Raw genomic sequence first — 25,777 nt, forward strand, 5'->3', positions numbered from 1 at the left:
TGATGCTAAAATGAACATTTATAATGACTCTTTGTTGCTGTCGCAAAAATAATCTTTAAAAAACAATTCAATATATTAACACTGAAATGCTGACTTCACTGGTAGTCCACGAGTCATCAAACACAACTCACTGATTTTTTTTTTTACAAACACAATACTACAGTTACATTAAATAGTCATTACCCTTAAATCTATTAATGAATGATGCTCAGATAAACTGATAATAAAAATACACTTTCATTCCCTTTTGATAGTTGCTGTTGTCATTGATCAACAGTGTAATGTTGTAAAAGGAACTGCTTCTGAGATGTTTCACTGAGGAAAGCAGGAAATTGACTGGCAGCATAGAATATAGTGACATGTCAAGTCAAATGTCAAACAATTAAGTGTTTTGGGGGGGATATGGGATTGGGAAGTGAACCATCCCATTGCTACCACAGCTTCAGTGTGTAGGCTGGCTGGCTTTTGGCTCAGTGCCGATTTCATTTGGCACTCGTATTGGCAAACAATAAAAGGCTCTCACCCGTACTTCACTGACATGGCACAAGGAAAGACAATGTTGCCTTTGTATCTTTAAGATTGAGACTGTCTGTGTAAAGGCATCGAAGCAAATGCTTCAGTCAAAGGACAAGTGAGGCCTGGACTTTGAAATGGCATCTTCTCTGTCTCAATATAGACACTAGAGTCATTCCAATTGACCCAACTCTTTTTAGTTTAGGATAACATATTACATATGCTGACAGTCCATTTCTTAAGATGGAAAAACAAAAATAGTTTTACAAAATGAAAAACCTAACCCAAAATAATATTTACAATGGAGCCGAAGAGGTGTGCAGGGCATTGTCATGCTTTTTTCAGACAAGATTTGTTAGCTTTCAACCCTGCAGAATTGTCCGGATGACAAGAAAACAAACAAACAATTAAAACCAAATTACAATTCATACAGTTGTAGTCTCAGAAAATTTTGGCAATAAACCTGGGGTCAAAATAATCCAAACACGCAGATGAGCACGCAAAGGGTGGATAAGGTCAACTTAGTTCATGGGAGGGTCAAAGATAAGAGATGGCGTCGTGGCTGGTTGGTACAAATCCTGTCTTTCTCCCACTATTCAGAGGAATGGGCTCAGAATATTTTTCCATTCAATGGGTGAATACAATGACAGGTGCCAGACACAACAGCACACATAATCATAATGTCATGTAGGCTGAAAAGATGGAGAGAGTTGAGGAGAAGAGGGGGCAAGCAGCCTTAACCGGCTTAGTCCTGTCTGATAGTTCGATAGAATCCCCCTTAGGAAGATCCTGGAGGGTCAGATGCATGTTCAGACTACATCATATTTAAAACAACTGAAGGTTTGGAATGGTGTTGACTTAGTTTGGCACTCAGTAGTGGAGGGGTTAGAAGGGTGGTGGGGGTTAGTAGCAGTGCATGGCAGAAGGAGGAGACAGAAAGTCATAGCATGCAGTGGTAAAGTAGTTTTAGGTTACACCGGGTTCTTACGGGTTGAGTTGTCCAATCCACCAACACTGACAGCGGTATGACCGAGGCAATCGAATTTTGCTGGTGCTGTATTTGTCTCCCATCTAAAATTATATCAGCAAGACCTTGGGATTGCATTCTGTAGCGTAACAAACGTGTACTCTCTGATAACACCACATAGAGACATTGTATGAGGTTTACCGTGCTTTCAATGCCAATTTGTTCATAAAAATACTTCCGCCCTCTAGACTTCAAGGCAGCAGAATGCAACATGACAAGATGGAACAGCTCCACTCTAAATTCCCTCTCCCTCTTTTAAAGAAGATTCGCTCATTGTGATTTACACAAATATTTTCAAAAGGAAATGGATAAACCATATTATGTGGACTCGGGTGCCACCTTTTCAGAGAAGTCTGATACACAGAGACCCAAAAAGACCAGAAAAAAACCCTCAACAAACTATATCAGAGCAACAGCAAAGAATGACAAAAACGGCTGAACGTTAACATGGTTTGCTTTGTTTCACATCCAATAACAGGAGATGGAATTTTGTAAAAAGGTATGACCTATTGATCAGTAAAGTGCATTTATGCAACACCAAACAAACAGGACAATGTTGACAGCGAATCGGAAGTGTCGTTAAAACATATCTGGGTTATGACTATGGCCTACCCGACTATAGCTGAAATTGGTTCTTGACATAATATGTTAACTCTACATGTAGTTGAAATTCCAGCCCTGAATTCACATTAAAAGACTGATAAACATTCAACTGAAAAAATGAGCAAATGGGATTACATTCATAGATTAGATTTGGGCATTCAAACTGTGTTACAAAAAATCTTTAAAAAATATTACACAGGTTTTGTGAGGTTAAACCTGATTTAAAAAATACCTGGTATTCTAGAAAGCAAAACTCAAGAATAACACTGAATAACATTTTCGCGTTTGCTTGTTTCACATTTGTAATACTCCTTATGGTACCTTAAGAAAACAAAACCTGGTCTGTTAGAATATAAAGAGATGGACTGTATGAGAATTTGATCTGAAATGTGTTGTATTTGGGCCAACATGAAAATAATGGGCTCCCTCCCAACTTACGACATGAAACAACATTTAAAAAATGAGGTGATTTTAACTTAAGTGTTCTACAACTGACTGCATGCAACTTTATGTCTTTGAATGTTGCGAGAAAACCTCACCATTTTTTTTCATTTAGTTTTTTCCCTCAATTTTTCACTTTGATACCATGCAATAGAAGACGTGCAAAAAGATAACACCTAACTCCACGAAACACATTTTGTCTGATTGTTAATGACTATGTTATGAATGCTTATAACATGTTATGCTTAGTCCATGCTGGCCTATAGAGACATTTGTGAAAAACAGCAGTGCTTAAGCCACAGGTCAAACGAACACACAGGGGATGCATGGAGTGTAAAACAACATGGATCCATAAAAATCACAATCTTTATCTCTTACTCTATGTTGCTATGGGGTAAAACAATGCACAAAATAGTTATTTGTCCATTATTTTCCTAAGTAATGTATATGATAATCTTTTCTTAACTGAAAAACATTGTTTGATTGGCACTTGATCAGCACTTCTAAACAAGTTATTGATATCTAACATTTGATCGCACATCTACAATTTCAGAAGCTGCAGAGGTCTAGTTTGGCACAGGTACAATTATTACTGTTACTATCTTACCAATACTGTATAGTATTCTATACACCTCGTTTTACGCCCCTGTCTTTTAGAGCATGTTTCTTATCAACAGACCAGACATATTTTCAACTAAAATATTTTTTATATTTTACTTATCAAATAGCAGCATTTTCATAACTTACAAAAAGTACATGTAAACCTATTCATTCAAAATCTTAGTAATTTCAAAGGTTCATACAATAGACATAATAAAAACACAAAACAGGACAACATGCTACTATATTGCTTCCAATATTCTTTAAATTTTTCTTACGGTCAAATTAAATCATCAATAACAGAAATATGGACGCCACCTGTCGATGAAGAGTCATCGTAATGCACAAACAAATCGCAAAGCTAATCTTAATCAGGGTTAGTTGGCACTCTTCATCATCCACACAAAGATAACATAGAGTTTCACATTGTATCGACGACGCTGGACTGCATTTGGACTACAAACTAGAATAGCTACAATTAAGTACATATAGATCATGTTGACATGACATATTCCACAGAAATGAATTTCTAGTCATTTTTCAGATAAGAGGATATGCATAAAGGATGTCACTGTTTCAGCATGAGGTCACGAACGAGTTCCCACCTTTCTCTCTCTCATTTACTTTTTTAAAAATAAACTCCTGCTTTCTTTTGTTATGAGGATGAAATAGAAGCTCTGTTTAGTCAACCAACAGACATTTTCTCATTCAACCAAGATTCGCCTTCCTATTTTGCTTTCCCTTCCCCTAGAAGGTCATAGATCACTGTGTAAGCCTGTCTAAATCCTACTTGTTCTTCTTTTAGTGGGGAATTTGATACCGAAGTTTGAACCAATGTTGCTGGTTGGTCTTTTGGGTTGTCACAGTTTGGAGGCAGGTGTTATCTGTGCATTTTTGACTGGTGAACTCTATGGGCTGTGAAAATATTTGCATACCCTATGACCTATAGTGCATAACTCCTATCAATCACTTGGGCACTCCCCGCAACTCCCAGACGTCAGCGCCTATGAGTAGACAAGACAGAAAGAAGGAGAGAGGGGGAGCAGTGCAGAGGAGAGAGAAAAGGTAATCTCTATATAGGAGGACTTTAAAATAGACCAAAAAGAGCATATGTAGGGTGGGGAAATGTCTAAAGAAAGAGGAGGAAAAGTAATGAATGGAGAGAGAGGAGTTGGTACAATGTACAGATCAGACAGCTCTGGAGTAGTCTCTCTCTAAACCAAGCGTAGTTGCATTGCTTCTATTATTAAATCCACCTTGATTTGTGCTTATATTTTAAAATCAGCATTAAAATGTGAAGTTGGGGCTAATATTTGAAGGTTTTGAACCCCACAGGTGAAAGAAGTTACAGATATTTTAACTGGAGTGCCATTTCATTTCAAGTAACTAGTGTACCGTTGACTACTGTTAAAAGTCACAGCACATCCCGTCAGAAATACAATGAAAGGGAAACGTGTATTCAGTGAGTCAAGGTAATGGGGCTCGTGGCTGGTGCCATGCCATGCAGAGCGCTCAAACATAGAGTTGTTAGTAAGGTGGGGTAAAGGTAAATTCTTCCTCAAGAAGAAGCCTTGTCATTTCACTGAAAAGGGAGTGCTGCTGTTTCTTTCTCTGACACTATCGTTCCCGGTCCTGTATTATTGGAAGCCGATCCCAGAGCTCTGGTTACATAAGTCTATGGATACATTTGTGAAATGGAAAAGAGGGTCAAAATATGATTCAGGGACTGCTATGCAGGAAAATAAATGTCATAGGAGTCATTTGGGTTAATAAAAGGGTCAATGCTATCCGGGATCCTTGGGATGTCCCTACCCTAAACCGTACACTTACCTTAACCATTTTGCATTTCAGCTTCAATGGGGTAGGGACATGCCAAGGATCACGGATAGCACGGACCTTAATAAAAGACAATATGGTTGACTGATGACTCTGGACTGATCAGTAGAAAAAACGTCCATTAGCAGCTCTCTGTTGTGCAATATTATTGGTAAACCAAAATATCTCCAAGACATCACATTATGGATGTTCTTGTGGAGATGTTCCTTATCTCGCTGCTCAGCTGGTTTTGCTCTAGAACAGGGATGGGCAACTCCAGTCCTCTGGGGCCTGATTGGTGTCACACTTTTGTCCCAGCTAACACACCTGACTCCAATAATCATGATCTTCAGTTTACAATGTAATTAGTTTTAAAAGCTGTGTTTGCTGGGGATGGGGAAGAAGCGTAACACCACTCCGGCCCCCGAGGACTGGAGTGGCCCATCCCTGCTCTAGAACAAGCGATGCAAGTGCACCAGCTGTAGGCCTACATCCTGGATATGTACTTCAAAATATGATCCCTTGGCTCAAGAAGGGACAGACACACTTTGCGTTGTGTCTTTGTTGTGTCTCACAGTGCAGTCATAAGAGACCCAGTGTACTCGGATGAAAACCAATGGATAGCAGCGCAGAAGCAAGCAAGGTTAATCGTTGTGTTTGAGAATGTTCTAGAAGACAATTACCCTCCCTGCGTTTTTGCCAAACAATTATCCTTACAGAATGTCAGATAAATGTTTGGGCAACGCATTATGCACTACTGCCAATGTCAGCTAGTGTCAATGTCTGCTTTAGGCAAGATAACAGGTTGGACTAACAACCTGCATAAACTGTTTGACTCCATATTGGTATTGACTCTGGTTGAGAAAAATGGTTCACAGAAAACTCCAAATGTGTTTCATGGTGAGTCCATTTCTTTCTCATTAGTGTCTCTCTTGACTACCAGCCATCCTGATATAAAGCAAATTGTCTCCTCGCTCACAGATAACGTTCAATACTGCTTTTCTTAACAAGACTGCTTTGTAGTGCTTCGTTCCCTTCGGGACTCTTCCGGTTAGATTCTTCAATTGAAAAGGTAATGTAAGATACCTCAAGCTGTGTATAGTGCTGTCTTCCCTCTCGGGTATGATGCGCCGTCCCATGGGGGCTTATTCAAATTTCTACATAGGAGCATGTCCCAAGGCGCAATATCGGCTGGCGAACTCAAAGTACAGGGCTAATTCCTGACAATAGGATTAAAAAAATGTTTTACCAGTAACTACGTTATTGGGATCTAAACTGTCCATGGTGGCACAAGATACAGTTTGCCATGGCAGCTGAAGGAGAACTAGCGGGGTCAAATATTAAGACTGACCTGCAACATAGCATGAAATCCAGTCTTTGCTTACATAAAGGCAGAACTAGATCCCGTAAACTACAGATAAGTGAACAATGCTTGGCATCTTACAATCAAGGAGGGAGAGCAATCTCCAAAGGGATTTTCAATTTAGGTGATACAGGTAATATAGGCCTAGCTATCTGTAGTTATGTTTTCGTAGCACCAAAAGTGGTGTGTATGTGGGTGGCGGTAAACATGTATGAATGTGTGTCTGTTCCTGTGTATGTGTACATTCCTGCGTGTCTCCTCTATCCTCTCACATTGAACATTTGACCCCTGATCTACACTAGTTACTGTGCAGTTCTGGGTTAAAACTATACATATCTGTCACTGCAACTCAACATTTGATCCTCGTTAATAACAAAATAACAATAATAATGTCTTTACATTCATATCAACCCGAATTCACAGGTTTAAATAATCTATATGTGTTTGAATGAGACCATATTTCAATAAATAATTGAGGAAAATAAAAAGGATAACAACCGAATTGTTAAAACCTCAATTTTGATATGAACCATACAGTGGCATGTCATTAATATTCTGATATCCATTAAGAATTTAGATTAAAATGGTTGCCTAATGGTCTTGGATGACCTCTGGTGCTCGTCATTTTACCTCTCTCATGTAAACAAGGCCTTTTGCTTTCTTCACATGGAGCGATGTTAACATCAAAGCAAAAAGGCATGAGCAAAATGCTATCTCTGCTCTTTAAGCCTGTCCGGAACCTCAACTCACCGGGAGCGGAGATCTACAACTGAAGCTGAAAAATCAACACAGCCAAAGAAAAGAAAAACGGAAGAGAACGAAACCCAAAACAAACCCAGCTGTGAGGTTTTTGAAGGGGGTGAAATCGTGTGGACTCACCCCTGACTCTGCTGCTTAGCAGTGGACCAGTTCAGCTTTACTCGTCATCAAAAGGACTCGACACCACTTTTAAAAAACATCACAAACTCAGTCCTAAAAACACAATCACATATCACACACACGTATCCTGGTTTTCTCTCTGCCTCACCTCCTTCTTTGTCACCTTCTCTTTTTAATACTGAAATATTGAATGGATATTTGGACGTTTTTTCCCCTCTCCGTGACCCTTGATTCCCTTTCTTTTCTCTGTCTCCATCTTTCCTTTATTACATCCTTTTTTCCCCATTTAGCCCACCTTCTGTGGGTTGGTGGCACGCACACCCTGCTCATACGTGATCCTCTGGCTGATCAGATACTGGGCGGCTTGCGTTGCCGCGGGTGACCCTGTTATGGTAACTTTACGGTTCCGCGTGCCGGGTATGAACTCTCCCTTTTTGGAGATCTGGATGCGAGCGCCCGTCAGCTCCTGGTACTCAACCAGCGTTTTCCCGCCTTTCCCCAGGATGGCGCCCACCAGATTCTCGGGCACAGCAATCTCCACCACGTCCTTGGCCCCTTCTCCCAGCTTCTCTGCGGCCAGCAGGGAGGAAGCCATCAGTGGGGACGAGGCATTCAGGTAGCCGTTGGAGGCCCCCGCGGCGGCGGCCAGCGAGCCCAGGGAGAAGCCCCCCAGGCCAACAGCAGGATGGCCGGAGCCGGAGGCATCGCTGGCATAGGAGGCCAGGAGGTTAGCGGCGGCAGCAGCAGCTGGGTTAGCACTAGCAGCCACAGCGGCCAGGACCCCGGAGGCAGCGGCGGGGTTGAGGCCCAGTCCCAGGGTGTTGGTGTTGTAGCCATAGCTGGCCAGTGTGTTGAGGGCCGAGGTGATGGCCAGCAGGTCATTGCCAGAGAAGCTGGACATGGTTCCCGGGAAGCCGCCCATTCCTGCCAGGCCGGCCTGGCCTAGAAGGCTGGAGGCAGTGGCGGCAGCCGCAGCGGCGTTGGGAAGGACCTCAGCCGAGTTGGCGTAGGGGGAACCGGTGGGGTTGGAGTTGGCCACGGGGCCCGAAATGTTGGAGTAGCTGATGTTGAGGCAGCTGCTGCTCTGAGGGTCCTCCTGGATCTTCTGGACAATGATCTCCACGGCTTTGCGGTTCTGCTCGGGCTCCCCGCTGATCGTGACCACGCGCTCCTGCAGGTTGATGCCTTCGGGCTTCTGGGACAGCTGGACCCAGGCACCCGACTGCTCCATCACCGCCTTGACTGTGGCCCCGCCCTTACCGATGATCAGACCAGCCGTGCTGTTGGGCACTATTAACTTAGCCTGCAGAGGAATAGTGGGAGCCAGAGAGAAGGAGGAAGGGAGGGAGAGAGGCAGAAAGAGAGATTGAAAAGTAGGAAAGAGAGAGAGAGAACGAGAGAAAGATATCGCTCACTGAGTCATTCTACTATCCCAGCCCTCTGCTTTACTCAGCGATGTGTTAATCCCAGGGGTTAAGGCTGCAGCTGCCGTCCAGCTCTGTGGCACTGTGGAGGACCTAGCGAGCAGGCGGCCGGTAAAAATAACCCCATGCCCTCACATTTTCCTGACCCTGCCAGGGCTCAGGTTGTGTGGCAGATGCCCCTGTGAGACAAAGTGTGACTGTGTTCTTGCCATGTGCTGACCACGTGCCCTTATGACTCTGCAGGTCTACACTATTGACATGTCAGACAGATCATCGTAGGTAGGGAGGTAACATGCTTTGATCGGTCGTATTCTATATCTGATAGGTCATTGTCCACGCCATGGTTATGTTAAGTATGGTGGTCGGTCATACCCTGACTACACCGCTCGCGCACGCGTTGCAAAATAAATTTGGAAATCTATATTATTGCGCGCACCCACACTGCTCGCACACGTCAACGAGCGCCTGCGTTGCCAAGGGCTAAAATAGAAGTCAGTTCTATTTGTGACGCAGATCGCGCTGCAAGTCCTGCCTCTCCCATCTCCTCATTGGTTTATAGAAGCAGATAACCAATGAGGAGATGGCATGTGGGTATCTGCTTCTATAAACCAATGAGGAGATGGCACGTGGGTATACCCACGTGGGTGATTGAAAGATGAACTGTGTTGTCGGTCGTCGTGGTAATACTATGAAAGTTTAGATGCCAATCACCATATAAATTCAAAGAAGAAAAAGCCTGGAAGGAGGAGAGATTACTAGAAATGATTTGGTTGTGGATTAATTGTCGGAGTATAGAACCTTGAGCATTTCAGGTAAAATAACAACTCAATGTTTATATTCCAGGACAAATTAGCTAGCAACAGCAAGCTAGCTAAATAGGACAAATTAGCTAGCAAGTGCAAGCTAGCTAGCTAGCTAAATTGCCATAAATGTTTAATGCTTTTCGACCTGTCCCCAAACAAATGTAATTGGTTCAGAGTTTGTTTTGATATTTTAACCTGCGTGTCGTGATCGTGTTTGGTGTGGGGGGACAAAATAAATGTATGCACGATGTCGCGCGTGCGCAGCCGGTTTGGGTTCCGTGTCAGGGTTGGCTGACTGTAATGGACCGTGTCTCACCTGTTTGACGCGATCGGGGTTGACAGTGGTCTGTGGTTGCAGTATGCTGACTGGCTCTGTTTTCTGGGCGCTCTGGGGCATCTCGCGGACTTTCTCCGCGATGAAGCTGTGGACGCCATTTAGCGCCTCGACCGTACCCTGTATCAGACACACCCGCTCTGTGGTTCCTGTGGGGATAGAACAAAAAAGAAACATCACAGTGTATCAGTACTACCCACATGAAAAAAATACTACAGTTTACTATAGAATACTACAATACTAAATCATTCTATAGTAAACTCTAGTATACTGTAGAATACTATACTACACACTGTAGTATAGCTCAATAATGTGTATTTTTTCTTTAGATATTTTTTTCCTAGTTTTATTAGTCGTATGTATGGGATACGCATGTTATACGCATGGTATAAATCGTCCAAGGAAATGCTTACTAACACTTTCTGTAGAATGTTGTAGTATACAGTATACAACAGACCACAAAAACATTACAGTAAATACTTAATTTACATATACCCTGCCAATTCCCCTCCCATATATCCCAATTTGTGTCACCCATAAGTGAGAAACTGACATGCCAAGTATCGAACATATATTGTGTTCCCTACAAGTTATAGAAAAGAGTAAAAGCTCTAAACTGTCGGATTTGACTCCAGTCTTACCAACCTACAGTTTATGGAAAATGTGGTTTCCTCAAAGACAAAGCCCTCATTGCTATGTCAAATATAATACATTTTAAAAAACACTATAGTAACGTCACAAAAACCCTAGAGTAAATACTACAGTATATGACAGTCCGCAAAAACACTACAATAAATACGACATTATTATTACTCTGCGTTGCGTCGTGCCAAAGAACAGCCTTTAGCCGTGGTATATTGGCCATATACCACACCTCCTAGGGCCTTATTGCTTAAGTATACTATAGTCCGCAAAAACACTACAGTAATTACTAGTATATACTACAATTTTTTTCTTACAACAGTATTTATACTTAAGTAAGCTGTAAATACTACAGGGTACAACAGTCATGTCCACAAAACTACAGTAAATACAGTAAAGTCTGTAAAAACCCTACAGTGAAAACTATAGTATATAACTATAGAATACTATTGACTTTTTTTAAGGGTAGGTAGTTTCTATCCTAGCGGTTAAGAGCGTTGGGCCAGTAACCGAAAGGTTGAGCAGGCAAGAAATCTCTGAGTCGGCAAGGTGGAAAAATCAGCCGTTCTGCCCTTGAGCAAGGCAGTTAACCCCCAACAACAACTGCTCCCCGGGTGCTGTGGATGTCGATTAAGGCAGCCACCACACCTCTCAGATTCAGAGGGGTTGGGCTAAATGTGGAAGACACATTTGGGTTGAAAGCATTCAGTTGTGCAACTACTTCGGCATCACAGTCTTGTGAGAACGTAGATTATTGTGCCTTGGGGTCAGCGTCTGCTGTGGCTGTAGCATATCACTTACAAGAGGCTTCCTTGTTCAATTTAATGAACAGGATTTCTTGGATGAAACATGTTTTTGCCAAGGACAAAAAGTATTGTTGCAAAGCAACCCCATTTATAACTGAATAGCTACTTATGCAGTGACTATTTGCAGAAAAAAAATTATGCTTGAGTTTTGATAAGTTTCTTTATGCAGTGGTGTTAACTGCCAACCTATTCAATAATACTCCCCCCCATATAGGAGCTCAAAAACAGAGCAGCTGAAAGAGAAGCTCGGGTAACAAACCACTGGGGGGACAAAGGATTCCTCCTAAATGATGTAACTCTTCCAGGGCCCTGAAATTCTGGGCCTGTCCTCGCCCCCCTACCTCCTCCATAGACTCCACACATCCTTCCCTCATTGAGGCATCTTTCTACACCCCCTTTGTCGGCCCTACCGGAATTCTGTTGCCATGGTTAAGGAGCTGCGCCGTAGGAACAGGTGATGCAATCGCATGTCCTTTCTACAGCCTGCATCTTCTCTTCCTTTGACTGTTTATCTTTCTCTCTCTCTTACTCCCCTTGTCTGCCTTGCTCTCTTTCTTTCATTCCTTTGCACATTTAAATACTTCTATACCCACATTATTCATTCAATCTCACAACACCAGCCTTACAATAAACACTACATTGTGTTATGTCTATCAAAACACAAATACAAATGAATTGATCGAATCGTGAAATGACAGCAATCTGATCAAATCCAACAATCCAATAAGTGAAACATTTCTTCAATGCTAGTGACAACTAAGAGTTATCCAAACTTTTTAACTCAGGGGAGTACCCTCCTATAAGGAAGACCTGCTGATTGAGACTGGCCTGTTAGTTTTGTGGGCGACACTGCTCCACTCAAGCCAGCCCGAGTATTTGTGTTCCTTTTAATGTGATTCCATCTCCTCTTACAGGATTGGGTGACACACATCTGCCCCTAGAAGCACCTGTTGACATTCAGGAAATATCCATCAAGAGTTATCAAAACACACAGCCCACAAAGTCTGGGGACGGTCCAGGATCTCACTCGAACTCAATCCAACTCCGAACCCTGACTGGTCGCCACTGTTCCCATCTTAGAGTCCAGAGCAAAGACATTCAACTTTATTGGCTTTTACTAGTTATGTTATGCAGTATGGACAGAGTATAGCCCGTATGGAGCTACTACTGTAAGTTGCATTGTGCGTTTATTGTTACCTGTGCCTCAAAGTGCTGTCATGCATTCAAGACTGAGACTGATTAAGAACTGCAATTGTTTCTGTCCAGGCAATTTGGGTGGGATTGAGGTTCTCTGGGAGCTTGGTTCACTTGACAGCGTTATTAGGAGCAGCTATAATGTAGGTTCTGATGTGTGTAATACAAATTTTAATAACAGTCTGTTTAATCTTAGAGGGAATTCTGCCACACAGGGCAGCAGTTCCTGAGGCAGAATGAAGAAGGACCTTGATTCTGTAGTCCAGTTGCGTCAGTCCAAAGCCTTACCCTGCAGATCTTTAACTGCAGAGGGCTATAAAGTGGTAACAACCATCTTTATTTCACTCTGAATACTAAAAGCCTGTCTTCAAAGCATTTCAATGAGGTTACTTAATTTTGTAACCTGCTTTTTGATGGAACTACCTCACACAAAATGGACTGACTTGGTGTAGTTTTTCAGGGTGAGGTCAGTCTATGTTTTTCAGCTAATCGAAAACTCCTATGGTATATTACATCATATCAATTTTATCTGTTCATGCAGCACAGTGTGTAACTTTATATGCTAGCTGGGCTGATGGCCAGCTGCACAAAGCAGGGAGTCTGGATTTTTGGTTGTAAGATCTTTGCACCCTTACCAGGGACTCTCAGCTTCCTTTGCAGCTGCTGTGAACAGTGTGTGTACGTGACTGCGTACACACGTGTGTGTACAGTATGAGTGAACAGTATGTTGTTTACATACTGGTGAAGGGTAATTTTGTCATGTAAGGTATCAGTAAGGATGCGATCGGATCACAAAAAGGAGTCTGGGGCTATTTTTTACTATCCAAACAAAACTCTGTAGAGACAGCACGATGCCATCTAATCTGGATCAAACCTACAAACTTTTAAGAACAAATGCTATGAGAAAAACCGACTCGGGAGAGAGGGGAGGAGGAAACTTGGCGTAGTGAGAGAGCATCTTGAGTACAGCTGGAGAGAGAGAGAGAGAGGTTATTTCTGGGCCTGCCCTCCTGTCCCCTCCCCTCACACACAATCATGCATCATCCACACCCTTCACTATCTCCAGTCATCTATCTCAGGCCGCCACAGCAGGGCCTAGTCGTACAGATCCCATTCCCATCGAGGCCTTCCCCCATTCATGATTTCATGTCTTACACTGGCGGATGGGAGACGGGAGGTGCTGGGATTGTTCTAACCGCGGCTATCACTATTGAGTGGATTGCTAGGGGAAATAGCTCTGTCTGTCTGTCTCCTCGTTGTGCTGTAGGAAGGGTAAGCCAAGGCAGCTGCAGTGTTACAGGTTAAGAGGTGATCTGTGCGTATTGGTATTAACATGACATGTCAGCACAGTCCTCTCATAGCTGAACACAGAATGGACATAGAAGGAAAAGTCATTGCAATGGTATAGCCTACCCTTTTCATTAAAAACACATGTTAGATAAAATATTGTGGCCTAATTTACGATGTGTTTGCACTTAGTTCAGTAGGGAATAAATCACAAAAGGTAGAACAAAAATTAAGGTTATAGACTTGCGGTAACAAAAAATGTTGTAAAAATTACATTCAATTGATTAGCTTTGTTTGTTGTCTTTTAATTCCTTAGGGAAATAACAGGTGTAAACTTTGTACAGGTGCAAATGCCTCGAATATTGAAGTTTCTGGAAGAGAAATTCTGGACTATTGTGTGAGATGGTGTAGTCGTTTAATTTCACTTTGGAGGGCCCTAGCAGCACCCAATCAAATCACTGCCAGTACCATCTCCCTGAACTCCTCACTCATCGCAATAATGAGGAGGGGGAGGGGCAGAGCAGGTGGTGCCCCAACGACCCATCCACCACTCAGAGAGAGGAGGAGGATATAAAAGCACAACTGCTTCAATGTGTGTTTTCTAGGTAGACAAAGAAAGTAGTGCTGATACATTATATGCAACAGTAAGACATTACTAGAGTTCATTTTCAGCGTGTCATGGTTACCATCGATGAATGAAGTTTTTCAGATATTGCAGAAGTGGGGGAGGGCAAGGGACAGGAGATTGTCTAAGAAATGGATACCCAAAAAATTACATTTTATTGTACTTCTATTCTTTGACAAGGTTCATTCATCTTTGCCAATGTTTAGTCAAGGTGCAGTATATCACACCTTCCGTTTAGCAGAAAATAGGCCATATTTGAGCCATATTGCCTTTTTGTTTTCAGCAGGAAGTTTAATCCTTATTTTCTACATGTAGCTCATCTATAATTGGTTGCTTGAGGCAATCACATAATTTAGTATAAGCCATATATTGTAAAAAGGAACAAAAGCCAGTACATTCATTTCTTTCCATTTATGCATCTGTATGGTACAGAAATGCGTTCAGTTTAACAATACCACAGTCCATTGCCTATGTGTTGAAAATAGGCGATCAGTACAAAAGAAATATGATCATTTAGTTCAATTAGTTATTACAAAAGAGATCTGGACTTAATCAAAAGTGAGCCTCTGAACACCTGTTATTTTTCAGCAGGTTGAAGCTTCCTTAACCATGAAGGACAAACGCAGATACTTTTCTGTGGCTCGGGCATTTCTCTTCCGAGGACAAGATGCTTCAGCACCAACCAGAGAGTGCAGTGACCTCCATCAGTGTGGGGTCATTGGGGAAAACATGAGCATTTCTTTTCCATGTTGACATGTTTTTTAACAAGGCCCTATTGGGCGACTAGTGCTTTCAGTGTACCTTACATGTCCTTGACATTAGACAATGTGCTCTCTCCATCTTGGAGTAAAATGGCAGCCAGGCAGCTAAGAGGGAAATTGATTAAATGCGGTCATTGCATTGTAGCAGAATGAAGAATGATAGTACTTCTGGGGAATACAGACTTTACACAGAAATGGGATCAGCTCCCTGCTAAGAGCGCAGCCAAACTGAAAGAGAAATTGCTTGCATCTTTAAATGATACTCCTGCGTCATTAGCAGCTGTATCATCTGCATGGCTCTTTTGTCTGGGTACAAATACTGTGCATTTGGAAGGTTAGATCAAACTGGTTGGGTACCTCAGTTGGAATTCAAACTGCAGCATAACCAACGAATAACAGAGTCTTCTGCTGAACTTGGATTCAGAGAGTGCCATGGGTTTGGTGCTCTTACTTGTGTGTAAGCCTTTTAGGGCTGTCCCCAACAACAACAAATATTGTGGCTCTACCGAGAGTTGTCTTTCGACCAATATATTGTTCAAAATGTTAAAACTTGTATTTTTCCCATATAAAGACACACCCTGTGTGTTTTAATAAAATAAACTATATGCACTGAGCTTGTCTGATGATTTAAAGCTCACTGTTTGATGAAATAATTTAGACACACATGACTAAAGGGATCCGACCGCAATTGATTTGATTGCGCTGGGCCAGGCTCAGACAGCAAGTGCCTGTGTGACTAGCACCCGTTGTCTCTCTCCTCCCTGCTGCAGTGACCACCACAGAAAATCAACAGTGTTTATCGCGCTGTCCGTGTTGCTGAAGCTGCAACATAATTACAGCCATTTCTGACTGAAAAGTTCTGCTACCAAAATCCTTACTTTGTTTAGGAAAAACATTCCATATTCTCTCAACCCTTGCTCTCTTTACGTGACACATGTATGCATCAATGCACGTGACCAATGGGGCCTGACCTTTAGCATATCATGATCACATCAATAAATTGTTTATAAACTCTTAACACGTGACAGCAAAATGGATGCAGAGGACGTGAAAAAGAAACTAAAAAACAGAGGAATGTTTTACTGGTTGCTCAGGAAGGAAATGGGAAGTCAGTTGTGTGGGGGACATTTGACTTAGTTGTGGAAACTACTAGAGATCAAGGAAAATAAGGAAGGTAAGGAGCAAGTTCTGCGTGCATATTGTGTGTGCCAAACAGGTGCTGTTAGATTACAATATTATTTTTTTCTGACTATTTGGAACAGTGTAAACAACACTAAATACATTATAAGCTTACCTTTTTTGTAAAGACTTTATTACAGGCAAGACTAAAAACAGTCCCATGCATTTGTGAATGCAATTGCCAACGTGGAACGGTTTATTTATAGTTTAGGCTAATTATTCAATGCTCCCTTTGTTATTTCATTTTAAAACTAAAATGCTTGATTGCATTTCAAATCATGAATGACTCGTATGCTGTGTGATGACATTAACTAATTAATGATTGGTTGATACAGTAGCCTGTATCAACCAAGACAACTCTCTCGGTTTAGCTGTCTTAATACAGTAACTTCCCTAGGCCTATATGTGTATATATATATATATATTCACATACAGGCCTAAGGAAGTTACGGTATTAAGACAGCTAAACATGATGCGCTCTTAGGCCTAAAGCTCGATGATGGTTATACAAGGCTGCTATGCTAAGCCTACTAATGATAATGACATTACTATTTATTATAATGATGATAATAATAATAATTGTAATAATAACAATAAGGAGATAAAGAAAAGGAGGGTATAGGAGCGAGAGGCTGCTCTAACAAAAAAAAGTGTAAACCCTTTATTACAGCATAGCAAAGATTAAAAACAGACAAATTTGTGAAATTGCTTTATCCGACATGTTGTGGTTGAATGAGGCTTGGAGCTCACAGAATCAGTACGCTATTAAACAAACACTCAAATAGGCAACAGAAGCAGGATCTGTCTTATTTCTGTAGAAAAATATGGATGATTTATAAAGCCAGGCACATTCAACAGTTAGGCTATTGATTATAGACCTAATTAAGATGGGGTTTCCTCTCTCCTTACTTTTCTTAGACAATTAAGTCAAGGGCTGTTTCCTTATCCCCTGACTCCGCTGGTGCCTCCGCGGCATTGTTCTCGACACCAATATACTGGATAACTTTGCTATTATGCACATAGCAACATGGTCGAGGAAAAGGCGCCAACAACAGCAGACTGATGTTTAAGAACCACAGACCGCAACGCGGGAGAAAGCGCATTTGTTATAAAATTATATTATTTTTCTTAGTGTTGCACCATTGTTCTTACATAATATAGCCATATACAATTTCAGTAGTACGTCTTACAGTGATGGACTGTGCCATCCCCACGGCCTCCACAATGGATTAGTCCACTGAGGCAGGTGTCTTGTGCACCATGAAAAGAACTCAAAGATTTGTGACTGACTGTTCGACTAAAGAAATCTCAGTCGACCAACAGCCTATCGACCAAACAATCGACCAGTCAACTAAATGGGGTCAGCCCTAAAGCCTTTACATTTGGACAATGTGATCATGGACAAAGTGAGGTCCACTTACCTGGGTAGAAGTCTTTGGATTTGGACAGCTTGATGGTGGCGCCCGTCTCTTTCTGCAGCTGTACGATGGTCTGGCCACCCTTGCCAATTATAGAGCCGGCCGCATAGCTGGGGATCAGCACCTTCAGGAAGTACTCACCCTCCTCTGTAGGGACAGAGACAAACAGACAGGAGGTCAGAGCTAGTAAAGAGGCTCTAGTCTACACACATTATATACACCATACTGAAAGTAACCCATTCACCTCAGCCGATACACGCCTGCAGCACGGAGTAGACAACAATTCACATTCACAATGTATCGCTTCTGGGTCCATTCAATCATTCACAATAGGAACATGTACATTTCAGATGCATACACTTGAATAGGTAGCTAGCCACATATCTTCTTGTCAGACTGGCTTTGGTAGGTAGGAATCTAGAGTAGGGGTTTTCATTTCGGAGTGTGATTCTTTTGTATTCCCTAGTCCCACATTTCATCAGAGTTTGGTGACACGTTCTGTATTCTGTCCCAGATTTCCTGTTGAGTAAATGCTGACCTCTTTTCCAGTTTGCAGAGGTCTAATTTTAACTGTTTTCAAGGAGTTTTAGTATCCTTTATCAGAATCTTCGGACAAAATATCTAATTTGCGGTCCAATTCAAGCCAACTCCTACATAATGTTAGCAATCCAAGAGACAAAGGAGAACATAAACAATATCAGAATAATGTGAAAATTATAGAATGTAATAACATTACTCTGAATTTGACTCACACAGGACTATGTCAAAACACTTAAATCATATGCTTGCAGTGCATGAAATCCAACCCAGTGATCCTGAGTAATGAATGTTAGGGATGCAAGCTTAAGGGACTGAAATCCCTCAGATTTGATCAAACTGGATACTTCCAAGAAGACAAACTCAATATCCTCCCATTTAAAAGGGGGTTCAGTGGCTTACAGCACTGTCTTGTATCAGTCAGTGATTGATATCGTGTTCGCTGAAAGAATTGACGGACCAAACCTTTTGTTCTTCAACCTTTTAATTCAGAATGTTCCCCTCCATACACGTAATGGCTAATCAAAAAGACTTACTGTAACCATCACCCAGGTGAGCACTAGCAGTGTGTGTCAATCCAAACAAGTCCAGATTGGGTAGGCTAAATTCAGACAAGAGCAATCAACCTAATGTTGGGATTGGACACAGTGCCAATTACTGTGAATACCAACCCAAAGATGGTGGATAAATGAAGATGTCCCACTCAGGCAGTTTACCATTGGAAAAAATGGTCACAGTACCGGTCTGCTTAAGGGGTAGCTCTCCCATAGACACCAATGCGATAGCAGCTGGGTTTGGTCTGTTTAGTTCATTGACTGTAGGCCTATATTAACCAGAATAAATGAGCAACTGGGATGACTCACATCCTCTTCCATCTCTATACCAACCAACACCTGGTTGTGCTATTCCAGACATAAGTAATCAACAGGGGAGACAGACATGTGACCTATGTATGAACCTGTGGGCACAATAAGTACCCAATCACCCCTGAAATCAATTAGATAATAGTAGCCTACATCATTCTTCACATATCTGTGCTGGTATGACCCAAAAATGATCTAATATGTTTTTTTCAGATATCTATTATTTTTAACATACGTTTTTCAATGAATGACGTCACTTTGGGACCTCTTCAATGCCTCAACCAGCAACAAGGGTGACGTCACTCTGTCAAGAAGGCACGTTCAAAGAACTGTTCATATATGCATACAAATGTGTTTCCAATACAGACCAGCACAAAAATATAATGACGATATCACAACATTGTTGTTAGTTTTAGGGGTGATTTTGGGTGCCAACACCAAGATGCGTGTTTGCCTGTGTCGTCGTTGTCTAGCTTCATGCAGGGGGATGGATCTGCAGGCTTGTCCAGGGAAGATGGATGGATAGAGCTCTGCACACATCGATGTCACTGTTCTAAGACTGACCTTCTGTTTGCCTCCAAAATGGGATCATTAGATCCTGATCATAAGGAAGGTGGCACTGTGACATCCCGGGATTTCAGTCCCTCTACGTGTCAGCTCTCTACTGATTCTTTAACATGCCCCTCATGTTCCATTTGGGTCTCTCAATACAGTCATGACATGTTGATTTCTCAAATCCAAAGTCAATTAGATTTCATTCTGTTACCTCGGACACACTACTAGAACTACTAGAACCAACATCTACATTCAACATGTCTAGTCCGTCAACACATCTATATTGTAAATCACACTGATGAATGATTTAGCCTTTCTGAGAACATCTGCCATTCCTTTATCAATCAGAGAGAAACCATTATGACGGCATTACACTCTTGACACAAACCATATCATTAGCCAAGGCCCTTTTTCTGCTTGGATTTCTGCTTTCTACTCATCTTCCCCTTTCAGAGAAACATGATGATAGATGACCTTGATGAAAAAGTAAAGACCATTGCTCAGACATTGACATTGTCTTCATGGAGCTACAGGCTCTTTTTTTACTGTCAGTCAGAGGACAAATGTTACTACATCTCTCTACACAGGGCAAACTGAACAATAAGAATGGAACAGTGGAAATGCCCTCTATTAGACCTGTGTTGGCAGGAGTGTACAAGTCCCCGTTTCTATGTGTCTTAAAACCAGGGTGAACCCAGCATGGGAGAGCATACCATTGAGATTCCCTCCATTGCCCTCACAGCAGCGTTTTGTCATTAGTCAATAATTAATTCCGTCCTAGTGTCTGAAAAATCACAGTAACAGGTTTCAATGGTGTCATGTGGTAGAGTAAACATGGCAATCTGTTGCTGCAATCCGCCAGGGGAATGGGAGCAGTATGGGGCATGTTGGGGAGCTAACGTTAAGCCAATTGAGGGTGTTGAGTTCAAACCCATGCATCTAATACTGGGGGGACAGCTTGGAGACACAGACAACGAGCCAAACGTGTTTAGTGAAGTCACTCAACGGGGGTGGGCCCCCACCCCCCCACTACCCCTCCAAATACCCACTCTGCATGTCAATGGACCAACCTGCCGCTAACAGGCAGCAAGGACGATGGAACAAAACGGGCAATAATGAGCAGATGAGATTTCAGGTAATCAAATATAAAAAGTTGAGTGTGATAAATGAATTCAACAAGTCATAACAAAAACAGTTAGGCTCTTACCCATTCTGAGATCTGCTGGTAAAATCCTCTGTCAGATCGCCATCAATGCCGCGGTACAAACTCTTAAGGGTACCTTAACGTTAGGCTAGTCATAGGTGAAATGGTGGCGTTGAGGAATGCGGCCAGTCAACCTTTTTCACCGAGGTCTAATACATCAGTGGGTTAAAAAAATGATTTCACCGCAACATCCAAGCCATGCTTGCAGCTGGCCAGAGCCTCAATTGTCTAAGAAAATGCTAATGCAGGCTCTCAGTGTTTTCAGTGAAAGACGCCACGCATTGTTCAAGCCTGCACCGGTTTGAAGGGGGGGGGTCTTCCCTGCCGCATCACCCTTTTCACTGCTCTCATCCATATTCATCGAGTGGCCCGTCCGTCTGCAGCAGCGTGGACGACTGACAACTCGTCTGGCCAATGGGCAGCCTCCTCCCCCAGCACGTCATGCCCCCACCCCCCAATGCCTGTCCCAAAAAAATCAGATTTTCTCCCCCAGTCCGCCTCTTTTGACGCAGCACTATAAAGCGTAGCGGCCCATTCAATTTATTTTTCCGTTGAAAATTACAAAAGTGAAACAGGTAGTGGGGTTGGTTTGTGCGTTTCATGGGAGAGAGCGTGGGGTTACCTTGAGTGATGATTGAAAAGGTGTGTGGATGCAGTGAGTGGATGATGAAGGAGGTGGAGGAGGAGAGGAGTGATCTGAGAGTGTGCTCTGTACAACCCCTCTCCAATCTCTCCCACCCCTCTTCCCTCAGACGGCCATGTTTGAGCGGGAGGGGGGGGGCTCATCAACCACTGCAAATGGCAGTGCCGCAGAATGGTCTAGGTGGGGGGAGGAGGGCGACGAAGCCAATCACTACGTCTATAAATCGTATAGACTATAGAGAGCAGTATCCTATGTGTGTGTGTGGGTGGGTGGGGGGGGGGTGGCTCCGCTCAGTAGTAATTTCCAGGGAACCTCTAGAAATACTAGTACCATTTGCCTAGCCGCTTTGTTCATTTTCTAGATACATTTCCAATGTCTTTAAATCATAGAGCAAACTGGGGTAATAACTGAGGCAGATAAACATCTTTGCGACCGTCTTCCAGTAAATGATACCAATAAACCATTAATTGTGTCACCAGGACTCACTGGTGTGGCTACATAAGCATTGTCTCTCTGTAGGCTCCCCCCTCTCTCCCTCTGCCACCTGGCAAATTCATAGTCCGCTCACGTCACATTGCTCTGCAAGGGCACCTGTGTCCTTCTCCCCCCCAAAAAACACAGCTCACATTCCTCTGCCAACCTTTCCATTAGCAACATTACCATATCATACCTAATCCAGGACATGGGTAATTACAGGCTAAATTAGCATGAGCGATGAATGAAAAATGTTAGTTTTGAGGAGAGGGGTGTTGCTGATTTTAAAAAAGGAAAAAGAAATAAGCTACCTCCTCCTCCTCCTCGAGTTAAGCAGTAATTCTCCAGCAATCCTAAATGCACAATAAGCACACAGCAGTAAAATCTCCAGCATCTTACTCCTTTTTTATGGTAACTGGCAGTCATGTTAATGATCAACAAGAATGATGTTATAAATATCAGATACAATGTGTAATGTAATGACCAAGATGGCTGAGAATCATCAAGAAAAAAACGTATTAAGTATTATCTATTAAATAGCCTAAATGACATGAAACCTGATGATAATACAACCAAGATCACATTAACCTTAAAACTCGATATACATTCTGACTGTTCTATGGATAATGGAAAAATGCAATGTGGACATTTTGTGTTTGAAATTATTGCAGTGAAGAAAATCACAGATAGTCTAATTATCTCGTGGAGGAAAATATATTTTCTAAATTCTACTTAAACTTAATCCCGCGATTACATTTTATTTTTACAGATTGACATTATTGGTTGTAAGATATTACATTATTGGTGCCTTACACGGTAACATCCAAAGATAGCCTACCAATTGGCTTTGTCTACCCCAGCTGGTGAAAAGTAAACAGCCTATTCTCTGCAGACATACTGTACTATTACCATATTATTCCAACTAATGGAATAAGTGGTCCCTGTGTGCTGGTCTAGAATAACCTTTTCTATAGGCTACCTCATACATTCATTATAAAAAATTGGGGGGGGGGGGAGACTTGCCTAAACAAGGAGTAATGTTTTTGCCGTCACCAACAGCATCATCCTCAATGATATTACTGAAATGTCACTAGTGTTTTAGATGAGTCATATTGCAAACGTGTGAGCAACACATTGCAGGCTATCTATTTCGGGTTTGCTATTTGTTTTACCCCTGAACAAAGATTCAAATTAATGCTTTAAATGCTGTATCAACATGCTGCAATCACATAATTTTGTGTTTTCACAAGAAAACACAAAAGTGTGTTTGAAATGTTGTCGATCAGTTCCGTTTGTTTTTCCATCCTCTATGTGGTTGTCTACCAGTTTACGACTACGTAGGTAACCTATTTTAGCGTGTAGCCGATAAGTGAATTACATTGGGTGCTCTGGGGTGTAAAGATTTCATTGTGTTCTATGGAGTGGTTGGTAAATTGTGTTAGTTTTATTGAGACTATTTCTGCAGAAACAAACCGTGGCTTTCTAAGTAACTGGCTATGACAGGAACATAATGTATTAGAAGTTGTTGTTCACTGATAGTCAATTGTGACAGTTTCAAATTATGGATGATCTCAGATCACATTTCTAAAGAAAAACATTTCAATTATTTTCCTTAGTGGTATTTTTTCTGAAGTGAACTATCAGCGACCATCTCATTTACTATGTTTCTGAGGTCCCATGAGTCTGCAACATAAATGTTCCACTCAATAGAAAATGTCATAACGACTCTCCAGATGTGCAACATGAAGGGGTGACTGGGTTCAAACCTGACAGGTTCCAAATGGGTCACTGTATTTTATGTAATTATGTAAGTAGCGAGACCAATAGCTAGGCTACAATAAGTATTTATATACATTGATGCAATGTGCTTTGAAACTTAAGTCAGAGCATGCTTGCGAAACATAGGCTACAAAAGTTGTATAATCTTATGCATTCAAACATTGGGATCCTATAAATACATGGTATGACATCTGATTGACATACTAGAAAATAGTTGCCATAGATAAGCAGTTTCTAAGTTCTCTGTCAAATGTAATGGGCTGATGACATGTTACATTCACTGAGGGCCTTAGAAACTGCTGATCTATGGCAACTATTTTCTACTATGTCAATCAGATGTCATTCCATGTATTTATAGGATCCCAATGTTTGCGACTGGTAGCCTAGCGGTTAAGAGCGTTGGGCTCTGAAATGTCGCTGGTTCAAATCCCCGAGCCAACTAGGTGAAAAATATGTCGATGTGCCCTTGAGCAAGGCACTTAACCCTAATTGATCCTGCACGTTGCTTTGGATAAGAGCGTCTGTGATCAAGCAGTAACTAAAACATTAGTTACTGCTTGATCAACATAAGTTACTGCTTGATCACGCTGAAGACAATGTAGCCTACGGTGGGTGTGCAATGTCTTACCTCCCGTGTTTGTGCGCTTGGTACAACAGTCCTCCTCCGTCGGAGTTAGTGGTCGTTTACGAGAGTCGGGGGGATCTGACTCCATGTGGGGATGTTGATTGTGATGAAGAGGATTCAAGAATATCCCGTTTTGTTCAACTGCTCCACCGGCCATCATTCTGACCAGTTTGTATAGGCCTATTTGCGTTATTCCACAACGCCCTCACCACATTACATGTATGCGAGTTCTCACAAAATGATCCAAGTTTTCCTTCTTGACTTAAAATGTCTCCGATTTCCTCTTTGAGAACACCAAAATGACAGGAAACACAGCGCATTCGGTCCTGCTTGTTCTTCTCGACTCTGCTTGCAGTTGGCTGATAGAGCGTCACAGAAAGCTAAATATAAAAATCCATTGAGCGAAATGCATTCATTAGCCTGTCACTTCATAAGCTTTGTGTTCAGTGGTGGTGTCCCCTTGCCCGTGATTCATACGCAATAGTCCACCAAGGTGCATTAAAATAATGCCGTAAGTCAGTAGTGACAGTGATGAACTAGCCTATCAAAAATATAAACATTTTAAAGATTTGCGAAGAATAGCCCGGGAAAAATATATATTTTTTTAAGTCATCTTCACGCCATCTTCTGGGATAAACATGTACAGTAAGTCCACGGCAGTTCAGCTGTTGTTATTGTCTTTGAAGTACATGAGGGAAATATTATTTGAAAGCTCTGAAGTCGACCACACTGCCGCTGACCGGTGAGATGAAGCAAACGAGACACCAGGGCATCTTCTTCCACCGAAAGGTTGTCAGAAGAGAACAAGCTGACGTCACGTGGTTCAGCATCCACTTTTTTAGTCCTATGGCCTTTCTGGTCCAAAAAGGCAAGAAGCTTGCAAAATTTGCACATTCAAACAAAATGCAAATATCAGCCAAATGATGCTGCTTTTAATTGATTAAGTTTTAAAAAATCATGCGACTTTGTAAATAGGCCCTAAAGCTACTTATGAATTAGGCTACCTGATAGTGTGATCCTTCTGATAGCCAACTCGCGCATAGGATAAATAAAGCACATTTTGACCTGAAACATGAAAAGTTCACATGGAACAAGTTTGACTACTTTCTAACCGGAGTGGAGCAAACACACTTTTACCAACAAAATAGCCGTACCCAAGGTGGTGAAGTTCATCGTGCAGTTTGTCAGGTGCAGGTGAATAAAATATGTACAAATAAAATGGAGGTACGCTTTTGTTCACCCCAGAAATGGACCAAACCACTTTAAATTTACTGTCTTCATACTTTCTTACACCAACTTTCATATACCAAAATGACAGGTGTGAACTTGCATTGAGTTTTGAAATAATGTAACTACATACTAGGTATAAGTCAATACAGGATT

At 41.9% G+C, this 25,777-nt stretch overlaps 1 protein-coding gene across 2 annotated transcripts; it reads right to left on the reverse strand.

Moving 5' to 3' along the window:
- Window positions 1–25,156, reverse strand: LOC139537654 (RNA-binding protein Nova-1-like). Of its 2 annotated transcripts, none has more exons than XM_071339221.1 (4): window positions 24,398–25,156; window positions 17,718–17,861; window positions 9,785–9,951; window positions 1–8,544 (listed from the first exon to the last, which is right to left on the reverse strand). In XM_071339221.1, the coding sequence occupies exons 1-4, from the start codon at window positions 24,552–24,554 to the stop codon at window positions 7,528–7,530; spliced, it is 1,485 nt and encodes a 494-aa protein (XP_071195322.1). In that variant the 5' UTR covers window positions 24,555–25,156; the 3' UTR covers window positions 1–7,527. The 2 variants fall into 2 exon arrangements, with proteins under 2 accessions (XP_071195322.1, XP_071195323.1); XM_071339222.1 differs by lacking the exon at window positions 24,398–25,156 and adding an exon at window positions 20,877–21,223.
- Between the last annotated feature and the right edge of the window lie 621 nt (window positions 25,157–25,777).

This window comes from Salvelinus alpinus, chromosome 13 (assembly GCF_045679555.1).
Source record: "Salvelinus alpinus chromosome 13, SLU_Salpinus.1, whole genome shotgun sequence".
NCBI classification, from domain to species: domain Eukaryota; kingdom Metazoa; phylum Chordata; class Actinopteri; order Salmoniformes; family Salmonidae; genus Salvelinus; species Salvelinus alpinus.

What these genes read in the sequence shown, in the direction of transcription:
- LOC139537654 (XM_071339221.1), bottom strand. Translation starts at nt 24,554, where the DNA reads ATGATGGCCGGTGGAGCAGTTGAACAAAACGGGATATTCTTGAATCCT. An exon ending in ATCCAAAGACTTCTACCCAG is followed by an intron (nt 9,952 to 17,717) that starts GTAAGTGGACCT and finishes CTATCCCCACAG; the next exon opens with GAACCACAGAGCGGGTGTGT. An exon ending in ACCCCGATCGCGTCAAACAG is followed by an intron (nt 8,545 to 9,784) that starts GTGAGACACGGT and finishes ATTCCTCTGCAG; the next exon opens with GCTAAGTTAATAGTGCCCAA.